Source organism: Myxocyprinus asiaticus, chromosome 30, assembly GCF_019703515.2.
Source record: "Myxocyprinus asiaticus isolate MX2 ecotype Aquarium Trade chromosome 30, UBuf_Myxa_2, whole genome shotgun sequence".
Lineage (NCBI taxonomy): Eukaryota > Metazoa > Chordata > Actinopteri > Cypriniformes > Catostomidae > Myxocyprinus > Myxocyprinus asiaticus.
In genome coordinates this window covers 18,026,449-18,044,906 of record NC_059373.1, presented here as the reverse complement: position 1 = coordinate 18,044,906, position 18,458 = coordinate 18,026,449, and the positions used below count along the sequence as shown (strand labels likewise).

Here is an 18,458-nt window from a genome sequence, read left to right as displayed (position 1 = left end):
ATGTTTAACAGGAAATTTAATGCTGTGAGCCAGTCTGTAATATAAATTGGATGTCAATTTGTATTTTAGTTTTAAACTAAGCAATCAGCTTTATAATTTACATATACTTATCATATCTGAATTGAATGGGAATGATTAAGTGTCCTCGTTACTGTCAGCCATGTAGCTTTGCTGTTAGTAAATAACTTGGGCACAAAAGATAATTTAAGACTATTTAATATTGGTTAACACCAAGCCATTCAGTAATTTTATATTCATGGCCCATAAAATAATATTTCAATTAAATCTGAATTAAAGGAAAAGTTCACCTAAAAATTATAAATCTCTCATCAACACCTTTATGTCATCACAAACTCGTATGACTCTTTCTTCCTCTGAACACAAACTAAGATATTTTAATGGCGATATGATCTCCATTAAATGATGACCAAAATTTCAAGCTCCAAAAATGACATAAATGCATCATGAAAGTAATCCATAAGACTCATGGTTAAATCCATGTCTTCTGAAGCAATCAAATCGTTTTTGGGTGAGAACTGACCAAAATATAACTTGTTTCGCTATAAATCTTTTTTTTTTTTTTTTTTGTTATTAAAAGTTTTTATTGATTCCATATAACATATTAAAAAAAAACTTATATATATATATATATATATATATAAACAGAATATTTGGAATCATATTATATTATTTACAACCCTTCCTCCCACACCTTAACCACCCCACCCCACCACCCAACACAAACAGATACCCCAGTGGTCAGATACAATTGACAAAGACACACAAACAAACAATAAAACAGAAGAACATATTTAGAAATACATTTAAAAAAAGTATATGTGCAAAAACAAAAAGGTTACAACATACACATTTAAAACAACACGTCTCCCTCCACTGTCCCTCGCCGAGAGCCCTCCAAAAAGGCCAAATAGCTGCCCCACCCCCTTATGAACATATCCATGTTGCCTAGCCTTCTATATGACAACTCTTCCCAAGCTGCCACCCTGCCCATCACCTCGCACCACTCAAGAAACGAGGGGGCTCCAGCTGACTTCCATCCTCTAAGGATAACCTGTCTGCCCACCATAACACTGGCCAGGATCCAATTCTTCATGTACTTATCTCCTACATCAATGACCGCCCCGTCACCCAAAATACAGAGCCTGGGGCAAAAGGAGATCCGAGTACCCAACACGCCGGCCATAAAATTCTGGACCCTCAACCAGAACTCCTGTATCTTACGACACCTCCAAAAAAACATGGCCGGTGTCTCCATCTTCTAAATGGCATCGCCAGCATGTGGGTGTGTCCTTAAGACCAAGTCTATACAATTTAGAAGGGGTACAACAAAATCTATGTAGAATCTTAAATTGCATAAGGCGCACCCTTGCATCTCTAGATGCAGACTTGATGTTTTTAAGAATCCTAGCCCACACTCCCTCCTCCAAATACAAATTTAAATCTTCCTCCCATAATCTTTTGAGGGAATTTAAAGCTCCGTCCCCCAGACTCTGAATTAGCAGGGAGTAATACACTGATGCTTCATGACCTTTTCCAAAAGCTGTAATCACCACTCCCAGAGTATCTGCCACACTAGGGGGGTGCGTGCCACTCCCAAAAACAGTGCAGAGTAGGTGCTGCAGCTATAAATACTTATAAAATTGAGATCTGGGAATCCCAAAATTTTGAACCAAATTTTCAAAAGGTCTAAATACTCCACTCTCATATAGGTCACCGAGTGTATTAACCCCCCTCTCAATCCAATCTGACCAACAGAAAGGGGACTTATTAATGCATAGTTTAGGGTTCTGCCATATGCTCGAGGTTACGTTTAAATAAATATCCGAATTAAACACTCTGGACACTTTTGTCCATATCAAGTGTAAATGCAAAATAACGGGGTGTGACTTAACTTCGATTAATTTGATCGAAAGGCTTTGCAGAGGCGAGATTGGGGCAAGAACTTCTTTTTCGATACAAAACCAGGGAGGGGCTCTCTCAGGTGGAAGTGACCAATGAGCTAAATGTCTGAGACCGAATGCATAATAATAAAACAAAATCTTGGGTAGGCCTAACCCACCTTTGTCAATCGGCCTATGTAACTTATTGAAATTTAACCTGGCATGCTTACCATTCCAAATGAAGGACTTCGCTATGCTATCAAATTGCTTGAAATAAGAGAGGGGGACATCTATTGGGAGAGACTGTAACAGGTAGTTGAATTTTGGAATACAATTCATTTTAAGAACATTAACCTTCCCAATCATCGATAAGTGTAATGAAACCCACCTGTCCACATAATTCGAAAACCTTTTTATTAAGGGATCAAAATTAACTTTGACTAAATCAGACAAATTTGCTGGGAATAAAATTCCCAAATACTTAATGCCCTGTTTGGGCCACTGGAAGGCACCCGGCTGGAAGGCCGTTACTGGACAGTACACTGTCAAATCCAAAGCTTTGGATTTAGACCAATTGACTTTGTATCCTGAGAACTTGGAAAAGGAATTAATAATTCTGTGGAGGCAAAGCATAGATCTAGTGGGGTTGGAGACGAATAATAAAATATCATCTGCATAAAGCAGAAGCTTATGCGCCACGCCTCCCGCCGTCACCCCAGGAAAATCATCCTCCTTTCTTATTGCTGCTGCTAATGGTTCCAGGGCAAGACAGAACAATAATTGGGAAAGAGGACAACCCTGCCGTGTGCCCCTATTCAGAGTAAAATAATCTGAAATTAATCCATTTGTTTGTACCGCCGCTACCGGGTGTTTATAAAGTAACTTAATCCAACCAATAAATGTACTCCCGAACCCATACATTTCCAAAATCTTAAAAAGAGAATCCCATTCTACCATATCAAATGCCTTTTCGGCGTCAAGTGAGATGGCAGCGACCGGAGACTGATCATTCGCTACTGACCACATGATATTGATGAGACGCCTGATGTTATCAGAAGAGCTACGGCCCCGAATAAACCCCACCTGATCTATATGTATAAGAGATGTCATAACCTTACTTAATCGGTTAGCCAGAATTTTTGACAATATTTTTTACATCTAATTGGATCAGGGAAATTGGGCGGTAACTTTTACGCTCACTTGGATCTTTGTCCTTTTTAAGAATCAGACTGATCCGGGCTTGTGTCATGGTTGGAGGAAGCTTTCCATTCTTTAATGATTCAGTATAAACTTCTAAGAAAAATGGAGCCAGTTCTGTAGCATAGGATCTAAAAAATTTTGCGGCAAAAGCATCTAGCCCCGGAGCCTTGCCAGTAGGTAGGGACTTAATTACCTCGTCAAGCTCCTCCAAGGTTATCTCAGAATCAAGAGAGTTTTTTTGCTCAATCGTCAGTTTAGGAAGATCTAATGGTTCCACAAAGTTTCTAATATCTTCATCAGTAGACGAAGACGAGGAACTATAGAGATCAAGGTAGAATTCTTTAAAAGCATTATTAATATCAATGGCCAAGGTAAAAATTTCACCATCAGAAGATTTCTCTGAGGGCATGATAGAAAGAGACTCTCTCTGCTTTATATATCTAGCCAAAAGCTTCCCTACCTTGTCACCCGACTCAAAGTATGACTGTCTTGCCCTGAATAACCAAAACTCCACTTTCCGCGACAAAATAGTATTATATCTATATTTCAATCGGGTCAATTCTCTGAGGCCATCAGATGACATACAGCACTTCAGCTCTGCCTCTGCACTTTTAATATTTTCTTCCAACTCCACGAGTTCTCGTGCTTTGGATTTTTTAATGAATGAGGCATACTGTATGATCCGACCCCTAAGAACCGCCTTAAGTGCCTCCAAAACCACGCCCACAGAGGATACTGAGGACCAGCTGGTCTCCATATAAACACTGATTTCAGTCTTTAGCATTTGTTGGAAATCAGGATTTTGCAAAAGGGACACATTAAGGCGCCAACTATATGATTTCTTTTTCTCTGTATATGGCAACACCTCTAAACTCACCAGGGCATGATCTGAGACTAAGATATTTCCAATTGAGCAATCAACAACAGATGAAATGAGGTATTTGGATATAAAAAAAAGATCTATTCTAGAATAAATCTTATGGACTGATGAAAAAAATGTATAGTCCCTACCAGATGGGTTCAAAAGTCTCCAAATATCCGTAAAACCAAGATTTTTACACATCCTGTGAAGCGTCAATGTTGCTTTAGGGGGTTTACACACTTTTGCTTCACTGTGATCAAGGACTGAGTCCATCAAAAGATTAAAGTCTCCTCCCAATATTATATCATGAGGGATGCCAGCGGTTTGCAGTATCCCTTCAAGATCTATAAAAAAGCCCTGATCATCAGCGTTAGGTGTGTAAATATTAGCCAAAATCAACCTTTGCCCTTGAATTTCAGCTAAAACAATAATGACTCTTCCTAATTTATCTTTAACCTGTTTGATACATTTGAATTGTAGATGTTTATTTACCAATATAATGACTCCCTTGCTCTTACTTGAGCCAGCACTAAAAAAAACATGTCCACCCCATATCTTCCCAAATTTTTAAGCTTCCTGCGGAGAGATGTGTTTCTTGAAGAAACACTATATCATATTTCTTACGTTTAAGAAAAGTAATAACCTTCCTTCTTTTTATGGGGTGCCCCAACCCATTTACATTCCATGTGGAGAGAGGTAGTACACTCATATTAACATTTGACATTTTGATATAGTAGAAAAAATAAATTGTGTGTCAAAAACAAAATTATATAGACCACATTCCCCATTAGTGAAACAATCAAACCCCGTACTTCCCCCCGAACAAGACAAACAGAAAAAAGAAAAACATGTGCATTAACCCCGAGCACAAAAGTGCCAACTGGCGACAATCCCTCTAAACTCAAAAGGTCAATGAACGCCCACGAGCCTCCACGACAACTTTGCCATCGGATTGCTCAAACCCCAGCAAATAGGAAGAATAAACACAAAGGACGTGTAGATTCATTCACAGAACTGTCTCAAAGGTGTGATCTTCCACAAAACAAATTCCAGCTGATATAAAACCATTCAGATTCCTCGGACAGACAAACGAATGTTCAGTGAGCCAGCTGTTATGAGTTCAGCGGATGACGTAATCATTCCTATGTCTTGTAAAAAAATTCAACAAAACAAACTCAAGCCAGCAGGAGGAGTAAGCACGAAGAACGAACAGATTAATCCACAGCTGTTCCAAAGGAGTGTTATTCAATAGAACAAGCTCCAGCCACTAGGCGGAACCAATACAAAAGGAAACAAAACTGGCATCCCGGTTCCCCGGATGGTGGAGTCAATTCACTCGGAGGCCGCATAAACATATGTACCATGACTTACACAATCCGTCAACTTTATAAAAGACATCCTTTGTGTGAGCATGTAGATATTTTGCGGTCATCCGTAGTGTCCACTCTCAAACTGGTCGGGAACTTCAATGCAAAAAGTAATCTTCCGTCAATGCAAAAGTTTCTTTAAGGAAAAGTGTTATACACAAAACAAGCTCCAGCCGCTCGGCGGAGCCAACGCAGTTTACTCGCCCATTGATTCAATAAAAGACATTGCCTGATTGGGACATGTAAATACTTTGCGACTGTCCTTTGTTTCTATTCTCAGTTTGGCCGGAAACATCAGAGCAAAAGTGATCTTTCGCTAATGTAAGAGTTTCTTACATTCTTTGAATCGATCGCATTTCTCTCTTGTCGAACTCACAAAGTCCGGGAACAAGAAAATAATATGGTTCTTCCAAGAAAGCTTCCCTTTGCTCCTCGCCTGGCCAACACCAGATCTTTATCAGATGATCTCAGAAATCTGGCCAGAATCGATCGGGGCCTATCTCCCTCAGCAAATCTGTGAGCTGGGACTCTGTGAGCTCACTCGATTTCCAGCTTGTGGCCTGTTATGTCGAGCAGACTCAGGAAAAGCTCGTCTAGGAATTTCACCATATCTCTGCCCTCCTCATGCTCAGGAATTTCAACAATTCTAACATTATTCCTGCGGCTTCTATTCTCAAGATCTTCAAGCTTTTCAAGGAGATGTTCCAAATCAACTCTGGTCGTGGGCAGATTAGCGGTTAATTCCCTCTCCGAAGATCCCAGACAATCGATTCGTCTCTCAACACCAGTCACTCTTGTAACTATCTCAGAGAATTTTATTTCCATCGCCATAATCGATCGACGTATTACAGCGAGATCCTCCAAGTCAGCAAGAACCTTCGTCAACATCACCGACATGTTGGACAACTGATGCTGGATCTCCTCTCCCGCCGCGCCATCCAAATCGAGTCCCCGGTCTGTAGGCCTGTCGGGGCTTTCATCCTGAACACGTAAGTGTCTTTTAATGTCTCCAGAGCTTGAGGATTTTGACTTCTTTGCCATGTTTTGTGTCAAAGAGCAAATGTGTAACTGGGTGTATCATATTTCACCAGAATATTACATGAAAATAATTACAAATTTAGCAAAGTGCGCAAAGTGAAAATAATTACAAATTTAGCAAAGCTCGACGCTCACACGTCTGCTTCTTGCATGGCGTCACATGACCTTGTTTCGCTATAAATCTTGTTATAAGCAGTTTCCTAGACGATCATGATTTTAAGCTGTTAATGCCATCTAGCACTCTCTGCATGTGTCAAACACTAGAAAGTGTAATCAAGCCTGAAATCATGATCTTGCCTAGAAATTGCAATGGCAAGATGTACTGTGGAAAAAGATGTTATATTTTGGTCTGTTTTCACTTAAAACTGATTGGATCGCTACAGAAGGCATGGATTAAACCTCTGGAGTCTTATGGATTACCTTTATAATGCCTTTATGTACATTTTTGGAACTAGACATTTTGGTCACCATTCACTTGCATTGTATGGGCAACTAGACAGCATATCTCAATTAAAATATCTTCAATTGTGTTCTGCGGAAGAAAGAAAGTCATACACATCTAGAATGGCATGAGGGTGAGTGAATGATGAGAGAATTGTCATTTTTTGGTGAGCTATCCCTTTTAGTTAAAACAACACTTTCTCACTTTTGTTATATTGAAAATGTATGCCGAAAAAACAACAACAACAACAGGATACGTACAAAAGTTAAAATTTATTCATTACAAACATTTTCCATAAAACTCATTTCAACATGAATACATTCACTCGTACATTTTGTGCAACATTAACACATTATATGTGCAAACAAGACATTTGTAAAGTATAAAAACAGACAGCAAATAATTTAATCTTTAAATATGTGAATAGGATTCTAGTACAAAGAAAATTCAGACACATTTCATCTCAAAAGTCAAGTCATTGTAAAGTGCAAATTATTTTAATACCATCAGTAAACTCTGAATTTCAGAGGACGTATACTTATGAGGCATAAATCTCAGACAATTACATCGGACAAAGGGGTGTCTGCTCTGCTTTACCCCCGTTAGTTGGCAAGTAGCTAAAAGGATTTGTAATATGAAAAAAAGGTTTCTCTGTTCTCAGTATAGTGTAAAAAAGAGATAGACAGTTACATAAATCATTTTTAGAAATACACAAAATGTTGCAGAAGAGATTGATTATAGATCTAAAAGCTGACCGTGGCTTTTTTAACACCAGTCAGACCCTTGATATGGCAACTGGCACAGTGATATATTACCATATGATATGACCATATTACTATCTTGTATGGCACCACATGCTCTTTAATGAGCTTAAAGAAGACTATGTTTAGACATCACTAGGGGTGTGTGTGTGTTTGTTGGTCGTGTTTGGTAGACAGCAGCAGCAGGCCTGTCGCAGCACTCTCTGTATGTGTGTGTTTCTGTAGGCATAGATCAGCGGGTTAAGCAGAGAGTTCCCTGTAACTGGAACCAGGGTTGCGTACGTATACAGAGCTGGGGACGATCCATCACCCAGGAGCCCATACAAGGCAAAGGGTATCCAGCAGCTGGCAAATGTGGCAAGGATGAGGGCAAGAGTGTGTACCCGACGACGCGTGTGTATGCGTGCAGATGGGAGTGTGTGTCTCTGGAGGGCAATTTGGTGTGAGTGACGAAGTACAACTCGGCAGATACGGGCATTCAGCTGCAGCATCAGAGCCAGGGTCAGCAGAAAGCCACCACACAGGGTCGCCAGGTGCACCCGGGTCAGAGGTCGAAGCACACTGCAGGATTCTCCATCATTCAAGCAGTTCCAGCCCAGGGCAGGTAGAGCACCCTGAAGTCCAGCAAGAGTCCAGCCAACAGCCAGCGCACAACGTGTTTGGGTGTGTGTACGGCGGGAACCGTAAGTCAGTGCACGATGCAGAGAGAGGAAGCGGTCCAATGTAATACCCAACAGAGAGAACACAGACGCACTGAGTGCGCTCACCAACAGACCCACACTTCCCAACTCCAGAGCTTCTGAATACACACACCGGCGAGACAAGAAGTGCAATAGGAGCCCTACTCCTGCTAGGAAGTCTGCCCAGGCCAAGCTTCCGATTAGCAGGAACATGGGTGCCCGTAGAGATGATGATGAGAAGATGGTGGCCACAATGATTGCATTTTCACAGCAAATCAGGGCACCTGATACGCACAGGGCTACATCCCATGGAGTCATCGCTGTGGCATCCAGGGCTTTAGGGGTCACATGGGAAGGCGAGAGCTCCAGCAGTTGGTCCATCGCCAAGATGACTTCTAAGCCCAGCTCAGAATTGTTCATGGAAAGAAACTACTGTGGAAAGAAAAAAATATTTTAGTCATGCAATCCACAGCAATGTGACAATCACATATTTTGTTCACTACTAGAGCTCATGCACTCCACCCTAAGGGCTGATTTAACAATGACATGCCGAGTAAAATTAAGTAACTTTCATTGGCTGTTCCATATATTTTTCAACCTGACCATCACAAGTACTTTAGGTGGAGATGCTGCCAAATTCAGTTGTCAGTCACCTTGCATGCATATATTGCAAATATGCAATATAAATCCTTGGAATAACTCGTTCCTACACCTTAAAATGCTAAAATATCTAGCAATTCTCATTTTCTTTATAAACGAACGATGTCTTAATAACGGGTTCTAGCTAATTATAGCACTTTAAATCTTTCCTCGTCTAGCATCTCAACTAGCTGCGCGCATTTCACGCGCTTTACGTAAGTGCTCGAGCCTGCGACACACAATCGGAAAAATAATTTCTAAAAAAATATAATTTGGGGGATATGCCTAGAAAGAGATAAAGCAAACTTACGGAAGCTCTAGTGGGTTGCAAAGGGACAATTCTTCACGGTACAGTGTACCATCCAACTGAAGTTCCCTTGGAGTGCGCGCTGAAATCTGAGCTCGAGCTAACGGATAACGGAGGTGCGTGCAAGTCCAGTTCTTCTGAAAATAATACGCGTGCTCTTCTTCCAAAGCGAGGTTCCTTCCTAGCTCCGCTGTTTTCTGTCTGTCGTCCTCTCGAGCGCTTCTGTATAATACTCAGCTGTGGTGGGCTGCGAGCTATACCCTCAATGATTCCCGTCTGACGTCAGTTACGATGATCAGGGGCGATTCTGCCCTGGTCAGCCAATCAGGAGACTCGCAGGAACACCATCCTCTGTCGTAATTTCATTCATAAAAATACCGCATTCTTTCACCCCGCCCACTGCGACGGCGGGAGAGAGGACAAAGTGTAATCCACTAGCCTAGTAAAATGAATCAAAAGAGACTATAGGCCTTGATAAACAGGATGAACTTTGGAAATCACAGCTATTAATGATGATATATCTTATTAACCACAATCATGATGATACAAAAGCAGGTCTGCGTTCTGCCCATGCGCGCGCTTGGGTGAGTGTGATTTATAGGGAACGCGAGAGTGAGTCACTGCTGTCCATGGTGCTGAAAAACACGCGTGAACGACCCTCGCGTCGTTGACGGTGACGTCTGTTCTGCCGCACTCACTGTGTCATCATTACTTTCACTTCTACCATAAAATCCCATCTGTTACCTTGTTTAGGTGACACACCTATTGTGCAATTCCCACGCAAAAAAATGAATAAAAATGCATGCACGCACGTCGGCCTAATTTGCCACTTGTTGATGATATACTGTATTATTAGAAGGACTGGAGACAGCCAGGGGTGATAAAGATGAAATAATTTCACTGCAGATGATGGAGGTTTTCGCGCGCTTCCCGGCAGATGAAGCACGTGGGCGTCGCAGAGCTCGCGTGGCCCTGCATTTGAATGAAGCAGGTGGGCGTGAGCTCTACATAACAGAGGGGAACTCTCCGGTTCTCTATAAAAGGATATGCGTTTCCGGTGGTCATCAGGGAGGTCCTATGGTCAGGGCGAGTATTTTTAAGTGTTTGTGCAGTGCCGACTCATAAAGCATAAAAACTGTTTTGCAGAGGTCTCTCTGTAAAAGCTTTATATAGATAAAAGAATACTTGACCTGAATCATTTCACGTGCCTCCACCAATCAAATATAGAGTCTCATTTATGAGGTATAATACCTTTGGTTTCGGGAGACTATGGCGCAGTGAGAGAATCTGTCGAAAATTACTTGCAGAATTAAGAGTAGCCTACAGACACCAGGGGGGAGGTGGGGTACTGCGGAATTTCTCCTTAGTTACCTAATATCATCAGATCTATAGAGCGCATGCGCGGCTTTTTCTCTCTGCACCTTGTCCTCCTTGCACTCTCTGATCACGTTGTTTGGCATTAGCTATTGATCTGTGCGTGTCGTGAGACGTTAAAAAAACAGTTTAAGGCATGCTAGTGTGGGTTAGGGGGATTGTAAGTGGGTTTTGATCGAATAGCAGGTAGCCTAAATGTAATTGCATGAACAAGTGCTGACCTGATTTCTGAAACTGAAATTGTGTGGGAATAATTGTTGTGTGACTACCATTCCTCCTACATAAGAATTCACTCTTGCACCTACACATAGACACATTCATTACATCATCGCCTCTTCTGCACTGTTTGTTATCTAGTTATTCATAAATCTAATTTTATTTGTAATATTTCATAATATTGTGGGACTGTAAGGATGCAAAGGTTTGGAGGGATAGAGAAATGGGAACATCTTACATAACCATGCCCAGCACTTTGCTATACCTACACAGTCATGTACCCTCACATTAAACTGAGTTTTATTCCAAAACCTCTGCTGGACCATCAGGAGAGAGAAACAATCAGAAAGAAGTTAAATAAAACAAAAATGGACAAGACATTAACAAGTTCATGCAGCCATACAGCAAAGGTATGGTCGATGTATATACTGTAGCCTATGTCCATCAACTTTTTTTTATTTTTTAAAAAATTTTTTTAGCAACATCCAGATTTTAAGTTCAGTTGTATGTGTATTTATGTATAAGGGAAATGTAGTTAATTAATATGAGATCATAAAAGCTGTATGCATTATAATTACAAAAGAAATAGCAAACTGCTGTTCAAAATAGTTTTATGAAGTAAAGCATGTCACACAGCATCACAGTGTCAACTTTCCAAAAGTATGTGGTGTGGAGTGATGTGTAACAAATTTCTGCTGTCTAGTTGTTAAAAGACAGAACATCTTCAGTGGTGTGAATATCAAGACATGGTCATTTGCCATTTGGTTGCCAGGTGACCTGTCTCATGTTACACACCTTCCAGTCTCACTGAATCAGAGTGCACGACATCAACCCACACACACACACACACACACACACACACACACACACACACACACACACATGTTGGTGCGGCTATCCTTATGGGGACTCTCCATAGACATAATGATTTTTATACTGTACGAACTATAAATTCTATCCCCTAACCCTACCCCTAAACCTAACCCTCACAAAAAAGCTTTCTGCATTTTTACATTTTCAAAAAACATTGTTTAGTATGTTTTTTAAGTGATTTGAATTATGGGAACACTAGAAATGTCCTCATAAACCACATTTATAGCATAATTACTTTGTAATTACCAGTTTGTAATATAAAAACAATATCCTCATAAACCATGCAAACTCGCCCACACACACACACACACACACACACACACACACACACACACACACACACACACACACACACATAACCACATACACCTCACAGTTCACAATGCCCTACTGTCTGGAGGACACAGCTTAGACATTTAGGACTTGATGTTAGCTTGACAGGCACGTGTGTGCGTTTATGATTCCTGCTCTTTAAATTTTTAGTTTTAGTTTTAGGCTTTTCTGAGGTAAGGCAAAGTCTATATTTCTATATATTCCTCTTTATATTCTTAAGTTATTGATTTGTGTGCCAAATTTTAAGTTCAGTTCTGCAATGTCATCAGGTACTTGTGTTTCACTTTTAATGTGACATTCAACCTGTTGGCATCTGGTTCTTGTGTCAGCTGTTAGTTGCTTTATTGGGGTCAGTGCTTCTCAGAGCAGGTCTTCTGCTAGACTGTTTGAGAGCTGTATACAACAGGACTCAATTCATTATAGTTTAAGTTAGAAAGTCACTTTATTGATAGAGATAGATAAGACATTGAAAATTCTAAATTCACAATTCTAAATCTTGTAGAATTCACAATTCTATCTTGTGCTCACAGTATGTTTGTTTGTAGGTGGAGTTATTGTCAATTTTTTTTTAAGATGAGGTGTGTACGGGCTGTGCTTTGTGGGATTGTGCTGCTAATGCATGTTATGATAACCAATTCACAAGCCTCAGGTAAGTGTCAATACAAAAATGAGTTTGTGTATGTGTGCTGAAGATCATAACCCTAAAACTATTATGTTTGGTTTACATTGAGCTCTTTTCTCTTCATTTCCATTGAGCTTTCTTTCGACCCCTGCAAAAGACTTTCAACCATGGCATCTGATTATCCATATCAGTTATGAACTTTTCTGTGCTTAAAATTTTAGCTCTTTAAAAATAAATATTGAGTAACAAGAATTGAACCATTTAAACCTAATCTCTGTATAAAATCTTATCTGTGGAGTAAATAGCAATACAATTTTAGAGTCACTGCCAAACTGAAGAAACCAAAGAAAATGGCATTTAAGCTATAGGCCCAAGTCCTTTGGTAGATCCAAAGTCCAATTTGTAAAGTCTGTTTGATTCCATTGTCTTTGATGCTTTGTGCTGCTTACTGACACTTAAATGTATTAACAGATGCTTCTATGGCAATTCATTGTGTAACTGATCAAATGTTTCCTCATTTTTTATTTCAGTGTGATTCAAAAGTGTTGTTTTGTGAGTTATGTGAGGTGCTAAAAATATAGGCTTCACTTCTTGTATCTATTTGGTCTATTGACAGACGATTCACCCAGTGGAGACTGTTCTCAGTTTGCTTCATGTGATAGCTGCATCAGTGGAGACCCAACCCTCAATCTCACACGATGTGTCTGGCAAAGTTGTAATAACGGTAAAAGAACACATGTACCATATGAGTTTAAATTTATTCTCCTGTGCAATATCACTGTTGTATTTCACACACACATACAGAGGATCCCACTGATGGACATGTGATCCTGACCATGGAGAGCGATCTCAGGAACAACCTGGTGAATTATTCAAACATAGGCACACGCATAGTTACGGCTGCTGTCTACACAGACATCAGTCTTAGTAAATAATTCAACATGATTATCTACCCTCCTGGAAATATATGTGGGAGAGAGAGAGAGAGAGAGAGAGAGAGAGAGAGAGAGAGAGAGAGTGAGAGAGAGAGAGATGTTCAGCAAGAAGTTACATCTTTTAGTCTGTTCATACTCTGTTGCCAAGGCAACCAACTCCGCAACAGTCTCTCTCTCTCTCTCTCTCTCTCGCTCTCTCTTTCTTAAAACCCATGAATTTAAGACAAAACTAGGCTTGTATGCACAGAATCTGTACCCCCACCCAGTTTTTCACACATTCATGCATGTACTGTATGCACACACACAGGATTACACGTGCACATGCCTGACACTGAATTTTAGTCTCTGTTTGAATTCCAGGGAATGACACAGGATGCATGTCTGACACTGGAGACTTTGGGGACTGTTCTGTCTTCAATGAGACTGGCATGTGCCAAAGTGAGCAAAATACTGATAAAAACATAATTAGACAACACTATCTCTCTAGCAAATGTGTATTTCCATATTTAGAGTGAGGTCGTTTATATGGAATTTGTTTGTTTATTGTAGCAGACAGTGGCAGCTCTGATGATGGTGGCAAAGGTGAGGGTTTTATTTTCACAGTTTCAGTTCGTCTATACAGATTTAGATTTAAAACTGAATATATTAGTGCATTTTAAAATGGTCTTTTCCAGGCCAGGAAAAGTCATGGAAATGAACAAAATAACTACATTTTATACATTTTTATTTATTTATTTATGCATTTATTTTTTAATCCCCTTTTCTCCCAATGTTGGAATGCCCAATTCCCACTACTTAGTAGGTCCTCGTGGTGGCACAGTTACTCACCTCAATCCGGGTGGCGGAGGACAAGTCTCAGTTGCCTCCGCTTCTGAGACCGTCAATCCGTGCATCTTATCACGTGGCTCGCTGTGCATGACACCGCGGAGACTCACAGCACATGGAGGCTCATGCTGAACTCTGCGATCCACGCACAAATTATCACTCGCCCCACTGAGAGCAAGAACCACTAATCACAACCACGAGGAGGTCACCGCATGTGACTACCCTCCCTAGCAACCGGGCAAATTTCGTTGCTTAGGAGACCTGACTAGAGTCACTCAGCACACCCTGGATTCGAACTCGCGACTACAAAGCATAAACAAAGCTGTTATAAATAAGATGTTTTAAATTAATTGTACACAGAAGTGAGCAACGGACAAATCTGTGATTGGTTACAATGCTTAACCACTGCAAAAACAAACATAATTGAAAATGAAATAGAACGCAAACACTTTTAATGATTATTTAATTGTCACAGCTGTAACTGTAATCTCGATTCAAATAATTGTGCAGCCCTTTTATCCAGTAATAATGAACAACTGGAAAGGTTGGTAAAGCCATGCAAATTCATTGGTCAAAATGTGTGGGAACTCAGAACCTTATTATTTTTCCTTACGTCTCTTTTTCATTCTCTTTCATTACACACACACAGATAACACAACCCCGGAGTTCTCTCAAGCATCATTTGACCTGTCCAGCTTCATTGGGGGAATCATCTTAGTGCTAGTATTGCAAGCAGGGGGATTTTTTGCCATGCGCTTCCTCAAAACCAAAGACAGCTCTTATGAAACTATGTGAGTATTACTCAAGAAAGCATTTATCAAGCTGATTCAAACTGTTCAATATTTAATGCAGTGCACTGGAACTAGTCCTGTACATTCAGAGGGATCAGCTGTGTTCTAAGAACTATTTTATCTTTTCTCTCTCAGTGACCAACCTCAGTGAAAACAGGGTCATGAATGAGACAGAAAATCACAGAACAAAAGAAAGAGAAATGGATTTTCAGAGGAATGGATGCAGCATTGATGAGTTAAAGACACTTTTTATTTTTTCGCTGGCCCTAAAATTGCATTAGCTTTTAAATGTTGGTAAAGCATCATTGAAATTCATTCCCTCCAGTTCTTGAATGACAAACACTATTTTGTGTGTGTGTGTGTGTGTACATGAGATAGAAATGTGACAAGAAAATAATATAGGCATATCATATGACATATGTTCACATTTAAATGTACGTTTCTGATTGTCTTTTGCGTTGTGTGTTCTTTTAGGTGATTTATCTCAGTTTTTGAATTTTTGGTTTGTTTCAGCTTCTGTTTATTAGTTTAATAAGACCAACTGCTGAAATATTCTTTTTAATATTTTGAATAGGTGCATGCCCTTTTAATTAAGTTTTATTAAACATTATGTTATGTTTTCTTGGTAGTTACCTGCATTCATGTAGCATTGAGTTTGTAATTTATTTTTGTTTATGAAGCAATAAAGGGATAAGACTCTCTGTGACACACTTCCTTCTGGGACGAATGCACCATTACTTCTGTAGGTGTCAGTAGAATGACATTTTTAAAGGGTTAGTTGCACCCCAAAATGAAATATATCATCATTTACTCACCCTCATTTTGTTTCAGACTCATGTGAGTTTTTCCTTCTACATTCTCATACATGCCTAAATTTACCAATTCATGCCAAATTTTCCAATTCATGTTAGTCATGTCATAGCATACTCCAAGGACAATTTAAGGGGTGCAATGTACTTTTTTATTTGTAATAGGCCTTTTTCACACTCCGCGTTTCTCGCTTCCGGGGGTGCCCCTCGCAGGGTAAACTTACTTCCGGTATCAACAACGGCCACTGAAAGATGACCGTGATCTGCTGAAATCAAAGTCTTTACACAACTCACATGTAGTAAGTTCGTCTATCCTCTAGGAAGTTACCACAACATTCTGAATGTGAAAATGTATTTTTCTGTTGTTGTTTTTTTCTTCATGTATAACTTGCACGTCAACTGAACGATTGAGTGGACACCTCCTATGTTTTAGCGTAGTGGGTGGAGTTTTCAGACGATCCCTTACGTCCGATAGGCAGTCAAAGCGCATCTGAGCATTTTCAGGCATAATTTTGCAGCCAAGCGTTGACTTCTCTGAGTCCAATTTTTTATGCCCATATAGCATAGTTATACACACCCTTTAAACCATGTCGAAAGAAATGTCGAACTTAAAACTAACTTTACCTCGCTGTCCCAATCAACTTTCAGACCAACATTTGGGCAATTTTCCCACACAGAAAATACTTTAACTAAATACAATGTTTTTATTTTCATTTTAACAACAATTATATGTCCTTAATATATTTATTAATGTGTAAATTATTGCCCTACCTCTTCTGAAGCGGCTCATAAATGGTGTTGTCTCGTGGCACCTGTTACTTTTCTCAGCGCTGTTGAGGATGCACCAATCACAGTCGTTTGAAAGATTAAAAAAATAAAAAATAAAAATCATTTTCTGGAGATTATGCGTATGGATTTCCATTGGTATTTTACGTCCAATCCTTGAAATTAGTCAATTTAAACAAGCATATTTTTCGTGTACAAAATGTTTCCTTTCAAAATGTCCTGAGTTTTGCATGTAAGGGCCAATGGAGGATTCTGTTTAAGCGCCCTCTTGAGGAAGTTTGAAAGATTGTGTCAGAGGTGCAGGATTTTAAGATGCTGGTATAACTCCCAATAAATCTTTAATTTTGCACATTGGAGAAGAGCATCGGGATTAGAAAATAATGTTTTGTCAGTACAATAAGGCATTGTATTGACAAAAGCCTAAAGTCTGCTTTGTTCAGGAGGCCTACTTTTTCAGATAAAAATGTAAGTACATATAAATAATCAATATGAGAAAAGATTATGTAGGAGTGAGGGGAGTTGGAAAGCAGAAAGTGAGGGGAAATGTCAGTGTTCCATTCTCCAGTTTGTTTATTTTTTAATGTAATTTTAAACATGTAAATATTTAATTTACCCTTTGTTTAGATTTCCATTATAATACATTTTAAAGTCACTTTAAGTCCCTTAGATATAATTTTCTGAAGGTAAATCTTCTTGAAAAAGATAACATTTTATTTTGTCCCATTAATCTTAGGTTTATCGCATCGCATACCCTGCAAGTTATCCAAGTTATTGCATATCACATATCGCATATATTTTTCCTCCTAACTGTGAAGCCCTAGTGGACAGTTCTTAATTTGTTTGTTTTTTAGAAATTATTTTTAATTTATTTATTTTTTTTTTTTTAAAGGCTAATATTTAATATGATGGGTAGAGAAATAAGAAATTAGACTTTTAAAAACTGCATTTAATATTTTTGGGAGTTTCATACGAGGTTCAGTTAACATATTGAATTTTATTTGTATTTTTGCTTCTCTGTTGGGGAATATATTGCTTTTTATTATTTATTTTCTGTGATACAGTGATGAGAGGAGGGAAATGATTGAATGAATATTCCTGCTGAGATGGGAGCTGGCGAAGAAACCATCGCAGCACTGCATTTGAGCACATAAACTCAAAAGAGACTGCAGCCTGAATAGGCGAATCAGTTGGGAAGAGATGAAAAATAATTTCTGTGTATATTATATTGTGACTTGTTGGAAAACAGACCATACAGAAGAGGTAAGAAGCAAAATTAGAGGCAAATGTAAACTAAAGCAATTGCCGCAAACCCATAGCGGAAGTAGCTTTACCCTGCGGTGACGTAGCTTCCGATTCTTGTGAAAAAGGCTAATTAATTGTACTTCATTACTACCATACTTCATTCTCTCTTTAACTGAGAAAAGACGAAGTTTAGCGACAATTTGTAGCAGGTAGTGAAAGAGAACAGAGTCAGGTGTCTATTACACTGAACGCATTTTTTTTGCATCTATCCGCAATAGTATCCAGCAATTGTTCTCCAGTGTAAACATGAAAGATGTGACAAAGATGAGGTGATATGGCTTTGCGTATCTTTTGTTTTGAGATATTTCTGTAAAGAGAAAGAAGACATCCTACACACTACCAGTGCTGGGTAAATTACTTCTGAATTGTAATAATAATAATAATTCCTTACATTT

The 18,458-nt window shown here is 39.3% G+C and overlaps 2 protein-coding genes across 4 annotated transcripts; one reads left to right on the top strand and one right to left on the bottom strand.

The window, feature by feature from the left end:
• Positions 1-7,140: 7,140 nt before the first annotated feature.
• On the bottom strand, positions 7,141-9,401 carry LOC127421283 (G-protein coupled receptor 12-like). Of its 2 annotated transcripts, none has more exons than XM_051664183.1 (2): positions 9,201-9,401; positions 7,141-8,683 (listed from the first exon to the last, which is right to left on the bottom strand). In XM_051664183.1, the coding sequence occupies exon 2, from the start codon at positions 8,669-8,671 to the stop codon at positions 7,697-7,699; it is 975 nt and encodes a 324-aa protein (XP_051520143.1). In that variant the 5' UTR covers positions 8,672-8,683; positions 9,201-9,401; the 3' UTR covers positions 7,141-7,696. The 2 variants fall into 2 exon arrangements, with proteins under 2 accessions (XP_051520143.1, XP_051520144.1); XM_051664184.1 differs by having other exon boundaries at positions 7,141-8,680.
• Positions 9,402-12,119: 2,718 nt separating this feature from the next.
• LOC127421430 (CD164 sialomucin-like 2 protein) lies at positions 12,120-15,741 on the top strand. 2 transcript variants are annotated; one of them, XM_051664470.1, is made up of 7 exons: positions 12,120-12,166; positions 12,539-12,642; positions 13,232-13,339; positions 13,911-13,988; positions 14,100-14,132; positions 15,025-15,166; positions 15,302-15,741. In XM_051664470.1, exons 2-7 carry the CDS (start codon positions 12,567-12,569, stop codon positions 15,315-15,317), a joined length of 453 nt encoding a protein of 150 aa, XP_051520430.1. In that variant the 5' UTR covers positions 12,120-12,166; positions 12,539-12,566; the 3' UTR covers positions 15,318-15,741. The 2 variants fall into 2 exon arrangements, with proteins under 2 accessions (XP_051520430.1, XP_051520429.1); XM_051664469.1 differs by lacking the exon at positions 12,120-12,166 and having other exon boundaries at positions 12,403-12,642.
• The last annotated feature ends 2,717 nt before the right edge of the window (positions 15,742-18,458 follow it).

Excerpts from the sequence above, each read along its gene's own strand:
- LOC127421283 (XM_051664183.1), bottom strand. The coding sequence starts at position 8,671 with ATGAACAATTCTGAGCTGGGCTTAGAAGTCATCTTGGCGATGGACCAA.
- LOC127421430 (XM_051664469.1), top strand. The coding sequence starts at position 12,525 with ATGTTTGTTTGTAGGTGGAGTTATTGTCAATTTTTTTTTAAGATGAGG. Across the intron at positions 13,340-13,910 it reads CTGGCAAAGTTGTAATAACG|GGAATGACACAGGATGCATG; the intron begins GTAAAAGAACAC and ends TTTGAATTCCAG. Across the intron at positions 14,133-15,024 it reads CTCTGATGATGGTGGCAAAG|ATAACACAACCCCGGAGTTC; the intron begins GTGAGGGTTTTA and ends ACACACACACAG.